General features: G+C 40.9%; 2 protein-coding genes across 2 annotated transcripts; both read left to right on the forward strand.

Annotated features, from left to right (window-relative positions):
• Positions 1-2,780: 2,780 nt before the first annotated feature.
• LOC308360785 (protein shisa-5-like) lies at positions 2,781-7,057 on the forward strand. Its single transcript, XM_080832913.1, has 4 exons — positions 2,781-2,929; positions 5,563-5,714; positions 5,966-6,184; positions 6,327-7,057. The coding sequence occupies exons 2-4, from the start codon at positions 5,582-5,584 to the stop codon at positions 6,386-6,388; spliced, it is 414 nt and encodes a 137-aa protein (XP_080689039.1). The 5' UTR covers positions 2,781-2,929; positions 5,563-5,581; the 3' UTR covers positions 6,389-7,057.
• Positions 7,058-9,683: 2,626 nt separating this feature from the next.
• Positions 9,684-17,230, forward strand: aldh3a2b (aldehyde dehydrogenase 3 family, member A2b). The gene is made up of 11 exons (XM_080852530.1): positions 9,684-9,793; positions 10,433-10,600; positions 10,957-11,188; positions 12,633-12,718; positions 13,604-13,812; positions 13,985-14,102; positions 14,317-14,458; positions 14,871-15,037; positions 15,526-15,625; positions 15,864-16,102; positions 16,229-17,230. The coding sequence occupies exons 2-11, from the start codon at positions 10,439-10,441 to the stop codon at positions 16,241-16,243; spliced, it is 1,470 nt and encodes a 489-aa protein (XP_080708656.1). The 5' UTR covers positions 9,684-9,793; positions 10,433-10,438; the 3' UTR covers positions 16,244-17,230.
• The last annotated feature ends 24 nt before the right edge of the window (positions 17,231-17,254 follow it).

Consider the following 17,254-nt stretch of genomic DNA (forward strand, 5'->3'; position numbering starts at 1 on the left):
TGCATAGATTACATCAATAATTCTTAATGAATAGCCTATGACACGAGTGAGAGTGGGGGATTGATTACCTGCCCTGTAAATATGTGCTTTTTTAAAACAGTTCCACTACCGCCTAATTGAGTTAGAGGAAGACACCGGATTGTGTTCTGTTAATGTCGATTTTGTCTATTCATATTCTGCACCAAAAAAATGTTCCAATCTGAGTTTTCGGGGTCAAGTGTAGCCGGGCTACGACTGCTGTCACCAGAGATGTTATGGCCTTTGCTGTGACTCTGTAATAATGTACACTCACCTGTCTTCAAAGTACATGTTAATTTGTACATTTCTCCTACTTCAATTTTCCTCACACGAAAACTGTTTCATGTAACATCGCTTTGAATTCATGGAATGATGACGTTTTAAGTCTTGTGTATTTAAGCCCTTCATTCTCTTCAGTTCTTTGTCAGTTGTTGTTTGTATAATGTCCGCGTTCACGTTGGTTCGCTGCAATCTTTCTGTTTGTTCCCATGAGTAAAGCCTTATCATTTGGATTCCTTCTTTTTCTCGAGTCGAGCATATTGGTCCAACTATACAGTAGCGTTACACTGTAGCTGGAAATGCAGTGTCGTTAGGGATACAACTCAACCAACCCACAAGATCTTCAACCTCATGAAGTCCGGCAGGCAGTACTGAAGAATAGGTGCAAAAACACCTATTTGAAACAGTATAACCCCAGGCCATCAGTGTTATTGATAGATGTCCCCATCTCCAGTGATCAGGCCAATGACCTTTGCATCATCTGCAAATTTCATGATGACATTATCTGGCTGGGTAGCAATACAGTCATGTATGAACGGGGTGAACACTATTGGGTTGAGTTAACAGCCTTGTGGAGTGCCTGTATTCATGATGATACAATAATTCAAGACAAACAGACTGGGGTCCCCCAGTGAGGAAGTCCAGTTGCAGAGCGCAGGAGAGAGGCCAAGGTTGTGCAGCTTGGCCATGAGACAGAAGTTCTAGTCAATTCAGGCATTCAGGCATAGCTGTCCTTTTTTTCCAGATCAGTAAGGATTGAGTGCTTGGCTAGTCAGATGGCAGTATACTGTATCTATTTGTCCCATAGGAAACTGTGATGGGTCTAGAGTTTCTGGGATGATACTCAGTATGTGATTTGTTACCAGTCTCTTAAAACAGTTAATGAGTACTAGAGTGAGAGCCACTGGTCTGTAATCATTGAGGTAGAATATTATAGATTTTTTGGGAACAGGAATGATTATAGAGGTTTTAAAGCAGGGTGGGGCTGTGATTAGGGCGGGGGGCAAGTTGAGGATGTGAGAAGCAACACGACCAGAAGATATGTCTGGAGATGTCACATGGCCCCCGCCGCCTTGCATGCATTTATTGTGCTCAACGACTTACAAACCCATGTGGGGGGGGGGGGTCATGGGCACAAAAGTTGTTCAACTCGTCAGCAAGTGATTCACAGCTGTTCACTTCCCCGCTTCTTCTGCTTTTCAAAAAAAAAATCTTTTAATTGATTTTTCCATCTCATTGCAAACACACAAAGATCCAATACATAAAAAAAGAAAAGAAAAACTGACCAAACTTTATGTGTTCAAAATCAGAAAAGCCACAGTGCTCAGTAAGGTAAATCATCAACTATAGAGGACTAGTCCTGAATTATGTCTGAAGTGCTGACAATGTCAAGAAAAGGGCTCCAGATCTTATAGGATGTATTCACTGATCCTCTGAGACTATCTTATTTCCTCTAGTGAGAGAAAAGACAGTATATCTTTGACCCAGTGGGTGTGTTTGGGTGGAGCAGCTTCTTTCCACTTCAACAAGATAGAACGGCGTACCAACAGTAAACCAAAGGCCAGGGTCCTGAGGGTAGTTGCAGTCCCTCCCGTATAACCCCAAACAGTGCCACAAGCGGGTCAGGGTCCTCTGTTTTTTTAGTCTGACTGTCATGTTCTAAACCTTGCCACATTCTTCAAGGTTTTTTCCTTCTAAAGTAGTTCTCCAGTTTTTGCCTGTCCTTTTTGCTTCTTTCATGTTATGTCAAGAAATACCCGTACGCATCAGGGTCACCAGATATAAGTGTTACAGAGTGGGCACGAAGACTGGGCCAGACCTGAGCATGTATCTATGGCTTCTGTTTAGGATATATGTAAATTGTCTTCTGAGGAACAATATTCTGTGTTTACATTTTAATGTTTATTAATGTACTGTCCCTCTTCAACAAATAAACAAACTGAAACTGAAACTGTGCATATGGTGATTTTAGAGTCCTATGCGTTGCTGCATTTAAGTGTTTAAGTGTAGCTGAAGCAGTCCCTCAGTCTCTTTTCAGAATGCTCTGAACACACGCTGATTGCTTTCTTCACAGGTGCGCTTCGTTTTATCCTCTGTGTGCTGGTTAGAAACAAAGAGTTATGGTGGACCGATAATGCTAACTAAGACACAGGTATTATAGGCATACACGCTGGGCGCAAAAAGGAGGAACATTCGATTCTAACTTAGAACATTCACACAATTCTACCCCACAATTCCACCGCATATCATGATGGGAGTAACTCCAAGTCTCTTATCAGAGAATTTAAAAGGGTCGTGCTCTTACCTACGTAATGCAAGAGCTTCGATACCCCTTGCACGTTGCAATAGTCTGTGCTACGCTACTAGATCCACTGCCCACGGACGTAGCGTTACACGTAAATCTATCAGACACGATACTCGGAAAATCTGCAGCTGGCATAGCCAACCCCTCTCCTCACGCTGGTGTCGTTACGCGAGGGACATGGCAACGGAAAGCTGCTTTGCCTACTGCTGGATCAAAGTCGGGGTGGCTGAAAATTTCCAGTGTCAATCGTTTATGTCTTCTTAGTCTTGTCAAGGACTAAACTGCCTGGGTAGTCTATCGAACAAGGTGTTCTCTGCGTTTCCATGAGTATGTACCTGTGATCGTTTCACATAAAATAGCTGTAGCCATTTGTAAGCAAGGTGTTCATTAGGTTCGACAATGACGTCGTATCTCTTTGTGCTGGTGTTGTATTTTGGGACACTATTACAGGTGACAGATGGTAAGTTGTGAGGAGCTCGTTTTGGTTCATTTGGCTCATGTTTTGTCTTAAAGCGAAGGTTGTTAATGAGGACGAAATGGACCATGCTGTATTTCGTTACTTGGTGTGTTTTTGGTTGCTTTATAGGAGTATTGGTATGTCTGAGATGTAGGTTAGGTGCCACTCATACTGTTCATTGCCCATTTACTGTAAGTTTCCGATCCCCCCACTCTTACACAATTCTAAATGCATTCAGTTCGTGTCTGTGAGCAGCTTAATACATTCTGCTTTAAGGAATGAATCATCTGCAGGCATCTTGTGGTTTGCTAAATTTTAGATATTTAATTTGAGCTGAAGAAAATGCAGACAGTGTGACGTTTCTTATTCATCATTACATAAAGATACAGCAGTAAATCTCATTCTTTGTTTCTTTAGCTGACAATTGTAAGAGGTACTTTAATGGCTACTGGATGGAAGGGCCTAAAGTCTGTGACTTTGGACAGTCCTGCTGTGGCACCTGCAAAAACAGATACTGCTGTCCATTTCCTTCCCTGCTCGAGTTGGTGTCCATGTCACATCATTAGTCTCAGTGAAGATGTCCAGGATGCCTGCCCCAAGTATGAGTATAGATTATACTGATAGGTGGGGATGAGAGGAATTCGATTGTATTATGCATTAAGGCTTGCCTGTTTGTGGGAAAACAACACAAAAGCAAAATGGTACAGGAAGGAATGGACTGTAAATTGGCAGTATGTATGAGCATTGTTGCAAAGTGTCATATGGGAACAAGTCAATACTATCAGATATCACCATCTTGTGTAGTGAGTTGTGATAAGAATATGGCGCTTGGAAGTAAATTACCCATACTGTATTGAATAACTGAAACTTTATAGGTAAAGACAGATATAGCAGTTAGAGGTACAGTTTCGTCAACAGTGCTCTTAGCTGTCAGGGAGAAAGGGCAACTTTGCTACTGAGTTTAAACTGGCACTCAGTGGCACTCCGTTCTTTAATGCCTGGCCTGAGGTCTCAAATTAGTTTGTTATGGTTACTGTGTACTGAGTGGAATGTTGAGAGACAAAAGAACTCTGTCCTTAAAAAAGGTTGGTAGCCTTTGCTGAAAGTAGCTGCTTGTTGGTCACTGGTTGGGTCAAGCTCAATCTCAGGGCCCGTCCACATGGAGCCTAGATTGCCTGAATCCAGAAAGAAATGTTGCTGGATCGGCCTTGCGTCCACACGAACCACGAATGGGTGACTGAATCTGCAACCTATTGAATCTGGTCTAAAGAGTGGTTAGATTCGAACCTGCTAGTGAATCCGCGGTCATGTGGACGCCTGATCCGCACACTTGGACTTAATTGCCCCACATGAAAGCCTTTCAACCTCAGCCTAAACCCTTATTAGCCTGGCTGCGTCACTTCATAACAACAACAACATATTAAATGTGTATGGCGTGGCGCTGCTGCAGAGGGCAGCCTGTTGTAGCAGCTCTCTGTTGTTCTACTTTTTCCCACTCTTTTTGCGACTTTTTCATGACTTAAATTTTTCTACCGTGCATAGTTGTTTGTATTGGGATAGTGCGCTGCTGTTGTACATGTGGATAGTTTTTTTGTGGTCTTACTTAGCAAGTTGGACCTAATTTTTGAGACCAGTCAAAACAACGACTGGCATTATTTAATTTAATGAATTGGTTGCCATGGCGCAGCGAGTGGAAAAATGTTTCCGGATTCAGGCAATTCAGGCTCCGTGTAGACATAGCCTCAGATTATGTGAACAAGTTCAGGACATTTAAATAGAAAGCATTTTTTGATCTGGTAAAAAAAATGGATGAAAATGTCCTTTAATGCATTTCTGTTAAAAAAGTGGAAGTGAAACAAAGATATCTGAAGTTTAAGAGGAAAGGCAAGTGAAACAGTGAGGAGGGAAATAGAATCACATGCTAGTGTCAACATGAGTGTTTTTAGACCAACCTCAGCCTCTGATTGGCCTGTTTAGAAGGGGATCACATAAGTTTTTCACTACATATGCTTTTTTTTTACTTTTAAAATTGAACCACACAGTGTGTCTTGACATACATATTTATCCTTTACCTTTCCTGATTTATATAGATGAGAATGTTTTGTCTAACATGCTAATTGTAATCATGTAATAACAGTTACAGTGACTTTTCAAGCATGAAATCATTGAATCTATTCCTGGTTGATTTCTCATCAATCAACTATTTGTTGTCCAAGCAAGCCCAAGGGAAATACTATTAATACTTCTGTGTTATAATACGTTGTCATTTTAGGAGATGGTACAGATATTATTAATATCCAGTGTTTACTACAGCTTTAGGCCCGGTAAAAAATGTCCTGCATGTAAGCTAATAATGTAGCTAATAATTAATGTAATACAACTTTTGAAAACTCTTCAGACACAGCCATAGTCATTTTCCACTGGCTTGGTGTGTGCTGTGGTGTGTGTTTAACAGAAGAATAGAATACCTAACATGTGGTTATTAAACGTTTTGTTCCCTTAGACATTTTTTTGAGCACAGAATGCAGTTTCATGACCTCCCCATGTTCCTGATAATTGGTGTCGTCGTTGTCGGTGTCATTCTCATCAGTCTCATCGTCTTCTGCTGTGTGTGCCCCTGCTGTTGCCTGTATCAGATGTGCCGGAAGCCCCGCCGTAAGTCCCACCTGGCAAGCATAGCCACATGTGTCCTGTTGAACTGACTGAAAGGTAGTTATCCCTAAAGGGAAATTGCAGTTACAGCAGCTTCTTCACATAAATCACATTGACTTATATCTGGAATGTGCTGTTGTTTGAGTGCCACAGTTACTTTCAAACCGTACTTTAAGAAAGGTAGAGTTGTTCACACACACGGGATAGACATGTAAACCATACTTCTTATTTATAATTTCTTCTATTTTCTACAGCGGTGGTGACTACTAACACTCATACAACAGTGGTGGTCAACACCCCAGCCCCCTCAGCCCAGCACCCTGCCCCTCTGCAGCAGTATCCAGGGTACCAACCTGTGCCTGTGCAGTCCTGGTCTGGAGCTCCTGCTGGTTATGATGGTCGCCCTCCGCCATCTGCACCCATGCTGGGGCAATCCTACGGGCACGGACCCCCTCCCCCTTACCAGGAGAGTGGTAAGTCGACAGATAAGATATGTTGAGCAGAGGTAGCTGTGAAGCTGCCTAAATAGATGGTTTGCATTGTTATTGTTGTTACTGCAACTGTTGTTAGTCAGTCTTGCTGTACTGGTAGTCACAGTTGTGTCTGTCCCTACAGCTGGAGGACCTATTAACTACAACCAGAAGGCAGTCGCATCAGGTCAGGCATCGTACTGCTAAATATTTATCTTTCTGACAAAGAGGGAAGCAATTCATCGACACCCAGGGTTCTTAAAGTAAAACGTTCTAAGATGGTTACCATCAGCTTTACATTACAGGAATGTATTACTGATAAACTAGACACTGAAAATAGGATGTTTTGCTATGTTTAAGCATTTAACAACCAGCAACTTAGGATGAGCACTTATTTTATCATTGTGAAAAAAATTGTGGGTTTGATCTCTGGCAAATGTGTCTTTACTTGTTTGTCAGCTTTATCCTTAAATTATTTCATAATTTTTCAGTAGTTTGATAAAAAAAAAATGTCAATATGTGAAATGTAGTTTCTCAGTGTGTGAAATGTGAAATGCCTACTGTCCCAGAATGTACGAGTTTGGTCTGTGGAAAATGTGTGTGTTTTTGTTTCTTTGTATTATTACATTGCTTTATTATGGTCTCGGCTGTGAAGATTGTTGCTTGTCAGTGTTGTCTGATTACCCTTTATATTCTGTGCCTCCTAATTCTGTACATATGCGTTAGATTTAATCACCCTTTAAGTCTATGCATCATTAAGTGCCAAAAAGGAATTTGCTTTGAAACCCAGACTCTTGCAGGAGTGTGTTTAACATGAAGTTTGTGGTTTAGTGAGCACAGCAGAAAAAAATACATGTATCCAAGTGTCTCTCACTGTTGCCAATAAAATCTGTGAATTGGAATAAAAATATGAAAGCCTACAAATCGTCTGTTATAGTTTAAGTCATTACTCCGAGACTCTCCCCTCATGCAGAAGTTAAGCTATGTCATTGCCTAGGTCACTTCTGTTTTTACATAGTGTTATATCATATTATACAAAGAGCAATGGTCAGTAGTACACAGCCCGGAAATACAGACCTGTGCAAGTTTAACTTCAGAGCTAGAGCTGAAGGATATCTACCAGGTGGAGGGAGCATTTACAGGTCTTATTAAGCCACTAGGGGGAAGCACACGTATTTCAAACGTTGTGATCTCTGAATGGTTAGGGGTGCGTTTCCTGCAGGTGAACGACTACGTGGCTAAATGATAGAGAATACATTTTAGAACACTCTCTCCGTGGTTACCACAGTGGTTCCTCAATGACACTTTTGGAAACGTAAACCAGTACCCTCTGGGTAATCTGCAAGTGCAGTGAGTGACTCACTACAATAAGGCCGGGTGTCAATTTCATCCTCGCATTTAATTCATTTTAAGTTGTAATCATATTTAGGACATTTTTCTGTTAAATCGTGTTACTGGCAGACGTCACTCTTTAGTCTTATTGCTGTAATGATAACTTCATGCAGATAACAGGAGAAAACAAATGTGTAGAACCCAGGGGCGTAGCCAGAAAAAAAATTCTGGGGGGGCCAGCTCTGGCAAGTCTTTTATTTGGGGTGGCACTTGATTGTCAAAAACTACTATTTTAAAGCGTCAGCGTGGCCATTCTCTGACCAATGGTGGCCGTGGCCCCCCCTGGCCACCACGTGGCTACGCCCCTGGTAGAACCTCTACTTTTTGTCACAACTCGGCCTGCATTCAGTTTAGGTGTCTATGCCAGATTCTCAGATCAACTCAGTTTTCAGTGGCAATTATGTATATTTGGCAATCAAAACACACACAAATAGTTCAGCTCACTAGGAGAAAGAGCACTCAAGAGTTGTGAAATATTACAGTATCATTGTGCTCAAGCAGACCTTTAACCACAAAGGGAAAGGAAATGCAAACTTCTCAAAAGTTAGGTGTGCCTTCTTTAAAAATTGGCCTTTGCATGTTTTTGTTTGTTCTAAAAGGCATGCAAAATAAAATATCAGAAAGTGGAGTGCTTGTAACTCAGCTGGCCTAGCTCTGTGTTCTTAAACAGCAAGACCATATATTTGTTATTTGATAAGTGGCTTTGGATCTGTTAAATAAATGAACATTTCTAAAATGAATAATTTGTACATGTACGAAGGAGGAACTTGGGGTGTCCACAGTTGTGGGGAACTTGCACTCCTATGGGATTTGAACAAAAGATGATGGTTGATTTCATCATAAATATCAAGAGAAGACTTCCCCAAGAATATTATATTTTTTTTTCAATTGCAAAGACTAATAATGATCCTCAAAGTATTTATGCAATAAAGTGACATGGCATTGAAGAAATGGTAGACGTCTCCATCTTCAAATGGCTCCTTTGTCTCTTTTCTAACTCCTGAGGGCTCAACACACAGGTGGTAATGACGTGGCTTCACCGCTGTTCTCAGCCCCGCCCTTCAGTAGGCAAACACCACTAAGCCAAGCGGTCCATCTGAAGTGAGACAGGGCCATTCCATTTCATGTCAGGTGAGCAGATTCGTTTTATTTCCAGCCAACTCGAACTGAGCCGTCTCCTCTCCATCTGACAACTGATAACTTCTTTTTAGGGCTAAGTCAGAGTTGTCTTGTAACATTTTTGACCAAAATGGAGAGAGACCTTATCTATCTAAAAAAATGTCCTTGAATACATAACCTACCCAGATCTAATATTAAATATAGTAATATATAGCATATTATTATAATTAATAATGAATAATAACAACAACAACAATTATGCATTACATAGGCCTACATACATACAGACATACAGACTTTCCATGCATTCCACTTTGGGATGAAATTACATATCAGACGTAACGTTTCCCAAACATTCTATTGATGAACCTATAACCAGCTGAATGCTGCTCAGATTACTGCTGCCAGTATAGCACATCATGACTAAAAAAGCACGTCACCTGAGCCATCAGATCAACTGAGCTATAGCTACATCCGAACAAAAAAGGTTCTGGCAAGGTGTGACACTGCTTTTATTTGCTGACTGAGTTTCTTGACTAAGAGGCTTCCTCATTTACAAACATAAGTACATCTAACAAGTTATACATAAAACTTAACACACAACTTGTAAATAGGTAGCCTATACCATCTCCTACCAACGTTGTCGTCCTATAATATAAATGTTACCAGCAGAGGGAAAGTATAAAAAAGAAACACCAAATTTAAAATAATGATTAATTACCAACACTAAGCTACTCTGGTTAAAAGCAGCTTGCCTATGCTATTATCCACATATGTTTACAGGTTTTCTTTCGACAGTAAGTCTGCTTAGAAGACAAAAAGGCAATCGTTCGAGAATCCAATCTGTTTTTGAAGTGTTCAACAAAACAAGCCGGTTTGACTGACGTGTTCACTGACCAACCATTACGCGTCTCTTGATCAAACATGGCTGACCTTTTGAAGGGGATGGACAACTTTACAGTAGGTTGTGCCTAGCCTTGTTAACGGAACTCCAGGATTCCGTCTCGATTGTTTTGCAACGTACGCGAACAGCCTTAGCTCAAACTCTGGGCTCAGACGTCTTGCCTGTCTCGGGACATCTGCAGTTCTGAACAACATAAGGTGAGCACACATTCATAGAACATAAATATTTAATTGGCGAGCTCTGTAAATCTCTAATCACGAATCCGTTAGAGGCTCAAAGTTTGAGGTTGGTTACTATGTAAAAGGTCGTCCTTGTCCTTATTGGTCACAGTGCAATATATTTGTATGGGAAGGCTTTTACTGTAATACAGGAAAACGAACTGTATTCGATAACGGCACAACTTCTTAATTCCTCTTTAATGCGTACAAGTTGTCAATTCTCACTGACAATGAAGAGAGGGAAATTTACCAGATCAGCCTACATATTGGCATAACGAATCAACCTGTTAAAATACATTGCTCCATTAATACATGTTTCCTGCTGCAGTAATTGATGTCGAAAGTAGATGAGACGCGTTTGAAAACGTTCCCTAGAGGTATTTCCAAACTAGTTGGAAACAACCACGTGAATGTCAGTTGTCTCAGTGTTACCGCATTGAATCCCTTAACGTCAATACCATTTAGTTCTTCAAAATCTTCAGAAAATCTTGTTTTAGGATGCTGATATATAGCCTGTAGAAATAACCACCCTCACGTCAGACACTCAACGAAGCTTATGAAGAAATGAATGTAACATGGTGTTGTTGAATGTCTTCTTTTATTCCATGATTCCTTTAGCCCAGAATGTCCAAGCAACAGCTGGCTGTGGAGCGTGCCAGAAAGGCCTTCCGCACTGGCAGGTCGAAGCCTCTGGAGTACCGCATCCAGCAGCTCAAAAACCTTGAGAGGTTATTTGTGGAGAGAAAGAAGGACATTGCTGGTGCTCTCAAGAAAGACCTCAACAAGGTTGGGTGGCATTTTGAGTTTAGGGAGAATATTGTGACAATATTTTAGAGAACACATTATATTTTATTGTCAATTTTGAGGCTTTTCATAATGTCATTGTGGACAGTTTTGTGTATATAAACCGTATATTTTGGTGCCCAAAAGCATATTTAATAGGCTCTGGGGCACCAAAATATACGGTTTATATGTACAATACTATTACTATACTATACATAATATTGAGTTTATTTTGATTGAAAATGAGCAAATACAACTGCTGGAGCAGATATCAAGATGTATAAGAGAAGGAAATGGGTGAAGAGAGAGACATAATAGCCTTAACTCTCATAAGTAACTGTTGCTGCTTGGCCTGGCAGAGTGAACATGGCACCCCGCTGTATGAAACCCTGGGGCTGGAGGGAGAGATCCAGCTGGCAGTGAGAAAGCTGAAGGAATGGGCTGCCCCTCGTCACGTCTCCAAGAACCTGCTGACAATATCGGACGAGGTGTATATTAAACCCGAGCCCCTGGGGGTTGTGCTCATCATCGGGGCTTGGAACTACCCCTGGGCAGTCACCATACAGCCCCTCATAGGGGCCATCGCAGCAGGTACACACACACACACACACACACACACACACACACACGTACACACACATTGTGCATCAATGCGCACAGAGGCACAAATTCAATGTGTAGAGCTCTGCCCCTTCCTTGATATTGTGTTTAATACATGTTTACTATACTGTAATACCTGGAAACCGATAGGGCATTCAAGAAAAATGACCTTTACCTTACCAGTTGTCCAATTTACAAAGCAAATGCATCCATTATCAAGGAATTCATTTGCTGGTTTGACATGAAGATAATAGCTAGATTCCAAGGTCCCCTCAGTCCATTCTCCTCTCCTCACTTTATCAGTGAAGGTTATATAATATCAATCTGCACACTGCTGTGTGAGGTCAAAGTTTACTCCACCTCTTTGGTGCTCTGAGGTTCAACCCTTTCCTGAATGGAAAACAGCCAAACACTGTAGTCACCACCACAAACAGACATTCAATGTAACACTCCTTGACAAATAGGGCAAAGAGCAGTCCATGACCTGTGCACATAGTGCCCCGTTGGTGAATTGGGCTTTTGAGCAATAGTGGATTTATGGTTAAGAAATCAGCAAGGCAGATATGCCATGCTGATATGTATGATGGCGTCCCCACATGTGGTGTCCATTGAAAAGGTGTTTCTGAATTATTCAAGTTGGTTAGAAAACCTCTTTAAACCCCCATGACCTCAGGGAGTAGTTGGCCCAGTCATTAGCATTCCTAAAGACAGAGCAACAAGCTCCCACTCTTCATTGTTTATGGAGTGAAAGCAGTGAACTGTTGTCATACCATTTGGCATTCGGAGAGCAAATTGCAAAAGACAATTGAGGTGGTCTACTTTCCTGTGGTCTTGGGCAGTTGAATAGTCTGAATATTGTTGGCTTGAGCTCTGAAAATTATCAGTGCTTATCAAACCAAACCAAACCAAATCAAATAAACCCAAGTGTATAGAGTTGTTTCAACAATCAGCTGTTCTGCCTTCTCAGCATACCAGAGAGTGTGCAACCCTTTGTGGTCGGAAAGGTATTGAAGACATTTCAAAGCAGTAGTTAGATCTATGAAGACGTTAATGATTGTTGCCCACCAGCCAGCTCAGAAGTATTTGTGTTTGATCGAGATTACACAAGCTCTACAATCGCAATAAACGTTTATTGGTATAAACCAAGTCAACAATGCTAAGATTTGCTCTAGTTTTTATGCTACTCAAACCAATTACACTTAATACTGCAGACAGCGATTTGATAGGTGAAGAAAGTCCTGTCTTGGTTTATCAACATCACCAACACTTATGTTATTATATTCTTTATTATTCTAAAGCATGAAGCACATTACAGGGATAATGCTTGCACTACATAGTTAAATGCAAGCACTGCCTGTGTACACTCTTAATGTCTCTAAAAGTATAAAGAGTGATTTAAAATCTGGGTTATTGTATTGTATGTTGTGTCTTTTAGGTAACGCTGCTGTGATAAAGCCCTCAGAAGTCAGCGCTCACACAGCTAAACTCATGGAAGATCTCCTGCCCCTTTATGTGGATAAGGTAATATGCGTATGCACACGGGTGTATGCAGTAAAGGTTTTTTCATGGGTCCACAAAGCCTACTTGAATCTCAAAATCTTAACACTTACCCAACCTTACTATGAAATATTTTGTTAAACCAAACCCAAGACTGGCCCTAGAGGTGGGTAGAGTATGTAAACGTGCATCTTTTTAAAAATATTCAGTTAAAATGTTGCCAACCTGATGCTGTTTGATGATATATTGATAAATGCTGTACTGTCACTTTAAGATAGGATTGACATGATTACTACCACGGGCAGTAGCTGTGTCTGTTTGTCTTGTCCCTGGCCTGGCATGCCTTGCATCTGCCCAGACTGACTTTTCACAACCAAACAAACAAAGCAGTTTGTAAAATGAAAATAAATATATGAGTGTCCATAAAAATTCTTTCCAGTTCGATTGCCAGGCATGATAAAAGATTACAGAGAAATAATCTGCGTAATTATAGCATCAACATATCCAATCGATATATTTATATATATATATATATATATATATATTTTTATGATGGGTAATCAGTTATAACAATGATACAACTAGGTTGGCTATAAAATGTTAAAGAAATGTTGGAATTAAGACACACAATACATTCCTGTGATGACAATTTCAGAGAATGGCAATTTGTTATCAATTACAGATTGTATTAAATCTGACATTGTATACATACACGTTGGCGTCAATCTGACAACAATAGTTTTAGCTACTAAATACAACTTAATTTATATTGGTCTGTGCGCATTAGTGACATTACTAGCTCAAATGATGGATCAAAATAGGCATTCTGGACCGTACTCTACGCACAGTTGAAGATGACAATGCCAGGCTTATTCTTCTCCATTTAGCCTCATCATTACCTTTTCGCAGGAGCTGTATCCTGTAGTGACCGGAGGTGTCCCAGAGACTCAGGAGCTGCTGAAGCAGCGCTTTGACCACGTTTTCTATACCGGTAACTGCGCCGTGGGGAAGATCGTGATGGAGGCTGCCTCTCACCACCTCACGCCCGTCACCCTTGAGCTCGGAGGGAAGAGCCCCTGCTACATTGACAAAAACTGCAACCTCACCGTTGCCTGCCGGTGAGAGAGGGATATGAATGCAGCCTGAAACTTCAGAATTCACGCCCTTAAACTATGTTGTTTGGACACCTTTTACCAATGTATATGTCACCTGAAGATCAAGGGGAAAATATTGTGGGAAAAGGCCCCATTAGGTATGGTGTGTCTGAACTGCATTGTCTTTGTGATGCAGGCGCATTGCATGGGGGAAGTACACTAACTGTGGCCAGACCTGCATCGCCCCCGACTACATCCTGTGTGACCCCAGCATTCAGGACAGCGTGATACAGGAGATCAAGAAGAGTGTACAGGTAAAGACCATTACAAGTTATACCTGAGTGTGACGGATGAGTATGTGTTCTGACCGCTATACCCACGAGCCTGGCACTATGGTAGCAGGGTGCAGGTTGTCAACATTAGTTTCGTTTTCATGTCTTTGTAAGTGTGTGTATTAAATAGGTTTGTGTTTTGAGGCGTTGATTATGTGTATGTCAGATTCAACTGCATGCCTCTTTCCTTTTTTAGGAATTCTACACAGAAAACCCCAAAACCTGCCCAGATTATGGCCGCATCATCAACCAGCGCCACTTCAAGCGAATTATGGCAATGACTGAAGGCAGCACAGTAGCCATGGGAGGAGACAATGATGAGGCTGAATGCTACATAGGTATGCATTAAGATGAATTATTCATAGTCCTCTAACCACTGGGAAGTGAGATTCATTTGGAAGGGAAATGGACTCTACAGCTGGTAGAGCATTGTTACAGCAATAGCAAACACGTGCATCACCAGCCATTTTGTGCATTGCTTTTCCCAGCCATTTCAATATATAGTTTTTCCATCAACCATTTCTATTAAAGATGAGGCCCCTCACTTTAGATGTGGGATGAATGTGAAAAGATGTCAGAAAATGAAAGAATGAAATTGGTGTTTTTCCACTCCTCCTCCGGGCTAAACGTTGAACAGTATTTAAAGTGAATATCCTTGCTGCACCTTGAGTTGCAACAAAAACAAAACATCTGTAGAGAGATCGAATGAAAACACAATTCTTCCTGTTCTTCACCTCCACCGTCTTTCAGCCCCCACTGTTCTGAGGGATGTGAAGCCAGATGCCAAGGTCATGCAGGAGGAAATCTTTGGACCCTTACTGCCCATCCTGACTGTGGATAGTCTGGACAGTGCAATTGAGTTCATCAATGACCGGGAGAAGCCACTTGCACTCTATGTGTTCTCCGGTGACAACAAGGTGACACAACTTAGAGGGGCAGATGTACTGATACATTGGTGCGCATTTTAGGTATAATTTTTTCACAATGTGCATCCAAAAACATGGCATGGTATTTACAGACTGCTAACAGATGGCTAAAACAACACTTGTCCTGACGCAGGAGTGCAGAATGTCAAGTTGCACTTTTCATAACCATATGAAAAGTGGGAGTTTCGGTCAAAGCTTATGGGAGGAGATGCACAGGGAGAGACTGATAACATATTCCATATGTCTGAAGACAGCACACCTCTATTTTCCACCTTTTAAAAGCAGGTGTAATTCAGATTGCATGTTTGATGTATGCAGTACAGTTAGAGGGCAGTGCCTTGCCTTGATTTCACAGTCATCCGCAGGTTAAGTACACTCGGTGTAGAATTAAAAGACACAGCGTGCACTTTCTGTGCACATCTGCCACAGACTGTGAATGCTGATTTATAAATAAATCAATCTAACCTTTCTTTCCCCAGTTAATAAAACGAGTCGTAGACGAGACCTCCAGTGGTGGTTTCCTCGCCAATGACTGTCTGGTGCACTTCTCTGTCAACGATTTGCCATTTGGTGGTGTCGGTGAGTCTCAGATTCACTTTGACTTGTAGTGTCAATCTTATACAGTATGTATTAGAAGTAAGAATTGGTGACAAGCATGGATGCTTTATATTCGAGCATGCATACAAAAATGGCCAACATAATGGGATGACTCAGAATCAGATCTTGTGTCTTGCACAATGTGTAAGAAAAACTGCAAGCACCACAGTACCTGTCAGCTGGATGCTGTTAAAACTATGAGCACTGTCGCCCCCTGCAGGAAACAGTGGAATTGGTGCCTATCACGGCAAGTTCAGCTTTGACCAGCTGAGCCACCTGAGGGGCTGCCTTATCAAGCAGCTGAAGATGGAGGGGGTAAACAACATGCGCTACCCGCCCCACACTGCAGACAAGTTGGGCTGGGCTCGGTTCTTCATTCTCAAGCATGTCCCCGTGGTCAGGACCTTTAAAATGGTAGCACTGGCCGTTCTGGTTGTCATCGCTGCAGCCATCATCCAGGTAAGGAGAGTCAGATAAATGATCCTAGATACATTTGTCTTTGTTTTGGGTCATTTTGTTTGCATTATGTTATAACACAAACATAGAATACAAATACTGACCAACTTTTTATTTTACTTTTTACAGAGAATCTTAGACTGATTAGCAGGGAAGTGGAAGCCTGGATTATATCTCACATCAAGTAAACATTGCTCTATGTACTTTGGCCATCTAGTGGCCATCTTCCACCAGGCTAAACTATGAAATCCTCATTGGCCTTAACCTTTGAAGTGACTGTAGGGGTCTGTCATTTCAACTATTATGCAAAGCTGGTTGTAGAGTACAACTTTGTTGTGATTACACATTAGTACTAACAACTGTGTTATGTCAACATGTGATTTTAAATTGTATTTAATCAAAGCACTTTAATGTGTGTTTTATTTCAACTCACCAAGTCATTCAACCTTTGTGTTCCGTTCAAAATAGTTGTTGTCTGTATGAAGGAAAACAAAACTTATATACTGAGCCTTATACGTAACTATTGCACCAATGCTTTCTTTATGTTAATATGCCCTGCACTGAATATCAGAAATATAAAAGACCTTATATTTGGTCTGTTACATTCCTATTAATGGGTAACTATGAAGCCTGTTAAGCCTACCTGTGAGCATACCATATTCTCAAACAGTTATTTAGTGCATTGAAGTGCCTCATAAGAGATTCAGGGAAGTTTTTGTTCAGATTTGTTTCAGAATTTTAAATGAAGTATTTGAAATGTTATATGGCAAGGTAGTTCAAATGAAGACAGATTAGGGAATGTGATGGATAAGAGGTGGGTTTTTAAGTTTTTGTTCTTTTTTTGTATTTACTAAATATTGTGGTCCATTACTATACATGCGTAAGCTGTTGTATACATTCATATTCACTGAAGCAGATATTCTAATTATTTCCATTTATTTTAATATAACGCCAAAAGAGTCAAATTGTCTCAAGGCGCTTTCCTGAACGTGAATTTAGGGCATTTATCGTAAGGATATTATGAAGCATTAATGAAGCCTTCTTGTGTCATATAAGCGAATCTGTTCACGGCATGTTATGATTTCATGTATTAAAAAAAAACAATTTTCTTGTTGATTTGCAAAAAATAAATTTTGCAAGAGGCAAACGTTGTCA

This window comes from Sprattus sprattus (genome assembly GCF_963457725.1).
Source record: "Sprattus sprattus genome assembly, chromosome: 1".
In the NCBI taxonomy this organism is placed as follows: domain Eukaryota; kingdom Metazoa; phylum Chordata; class Actinopteri; order Clupeiformes; family Clupeidae; genus Sprattus; species Sprattus sprattus.

Coding starts and splice junctions, on each gene's coding strand:
- LOC308360785 (XM_080832913.1), top strand. CDS start 5,582: ATGCAGTTTCATGACCTCCCCATGTTCCTGATAATTGGTGTCGTCGTT. Junction 5,715..5,965: donor GATGTGCCGGAAGCCCCGCC/GTAAGTCCCACC, acceptor TATTTTCTACAG/CGGTGGTGACTACTAACACT. Junction 6,185..6,326: donor TCCCCCTTACCAGGAGAGTG/GTAAGTCGACAG, acceptor CTGTCCCTACAG/CTGGAGGACCTATTAACTAC.
- aldh3a2b (XM_080852530.1), top strand. CDS start 10,439: ATGTCCAAGCAACAGCTGGCTGTGGAGCGTGCCAGAAAGGCCTTCCGC. Junction 13,813..13,984: donor AACCTCACCGTTGCCTGCCG/GTGAGAGAGGGA, acceptor TTTGTGATGCAG/GCGCATTGCATGGGGGAAGT. Junction 14,459..14,870: donor TGAGGCTGAATGCTACATAG/GTATGCATTAAG, acceptor ACCGTCTTTCAG/CCCCCACTGTTCTGAGGGAT.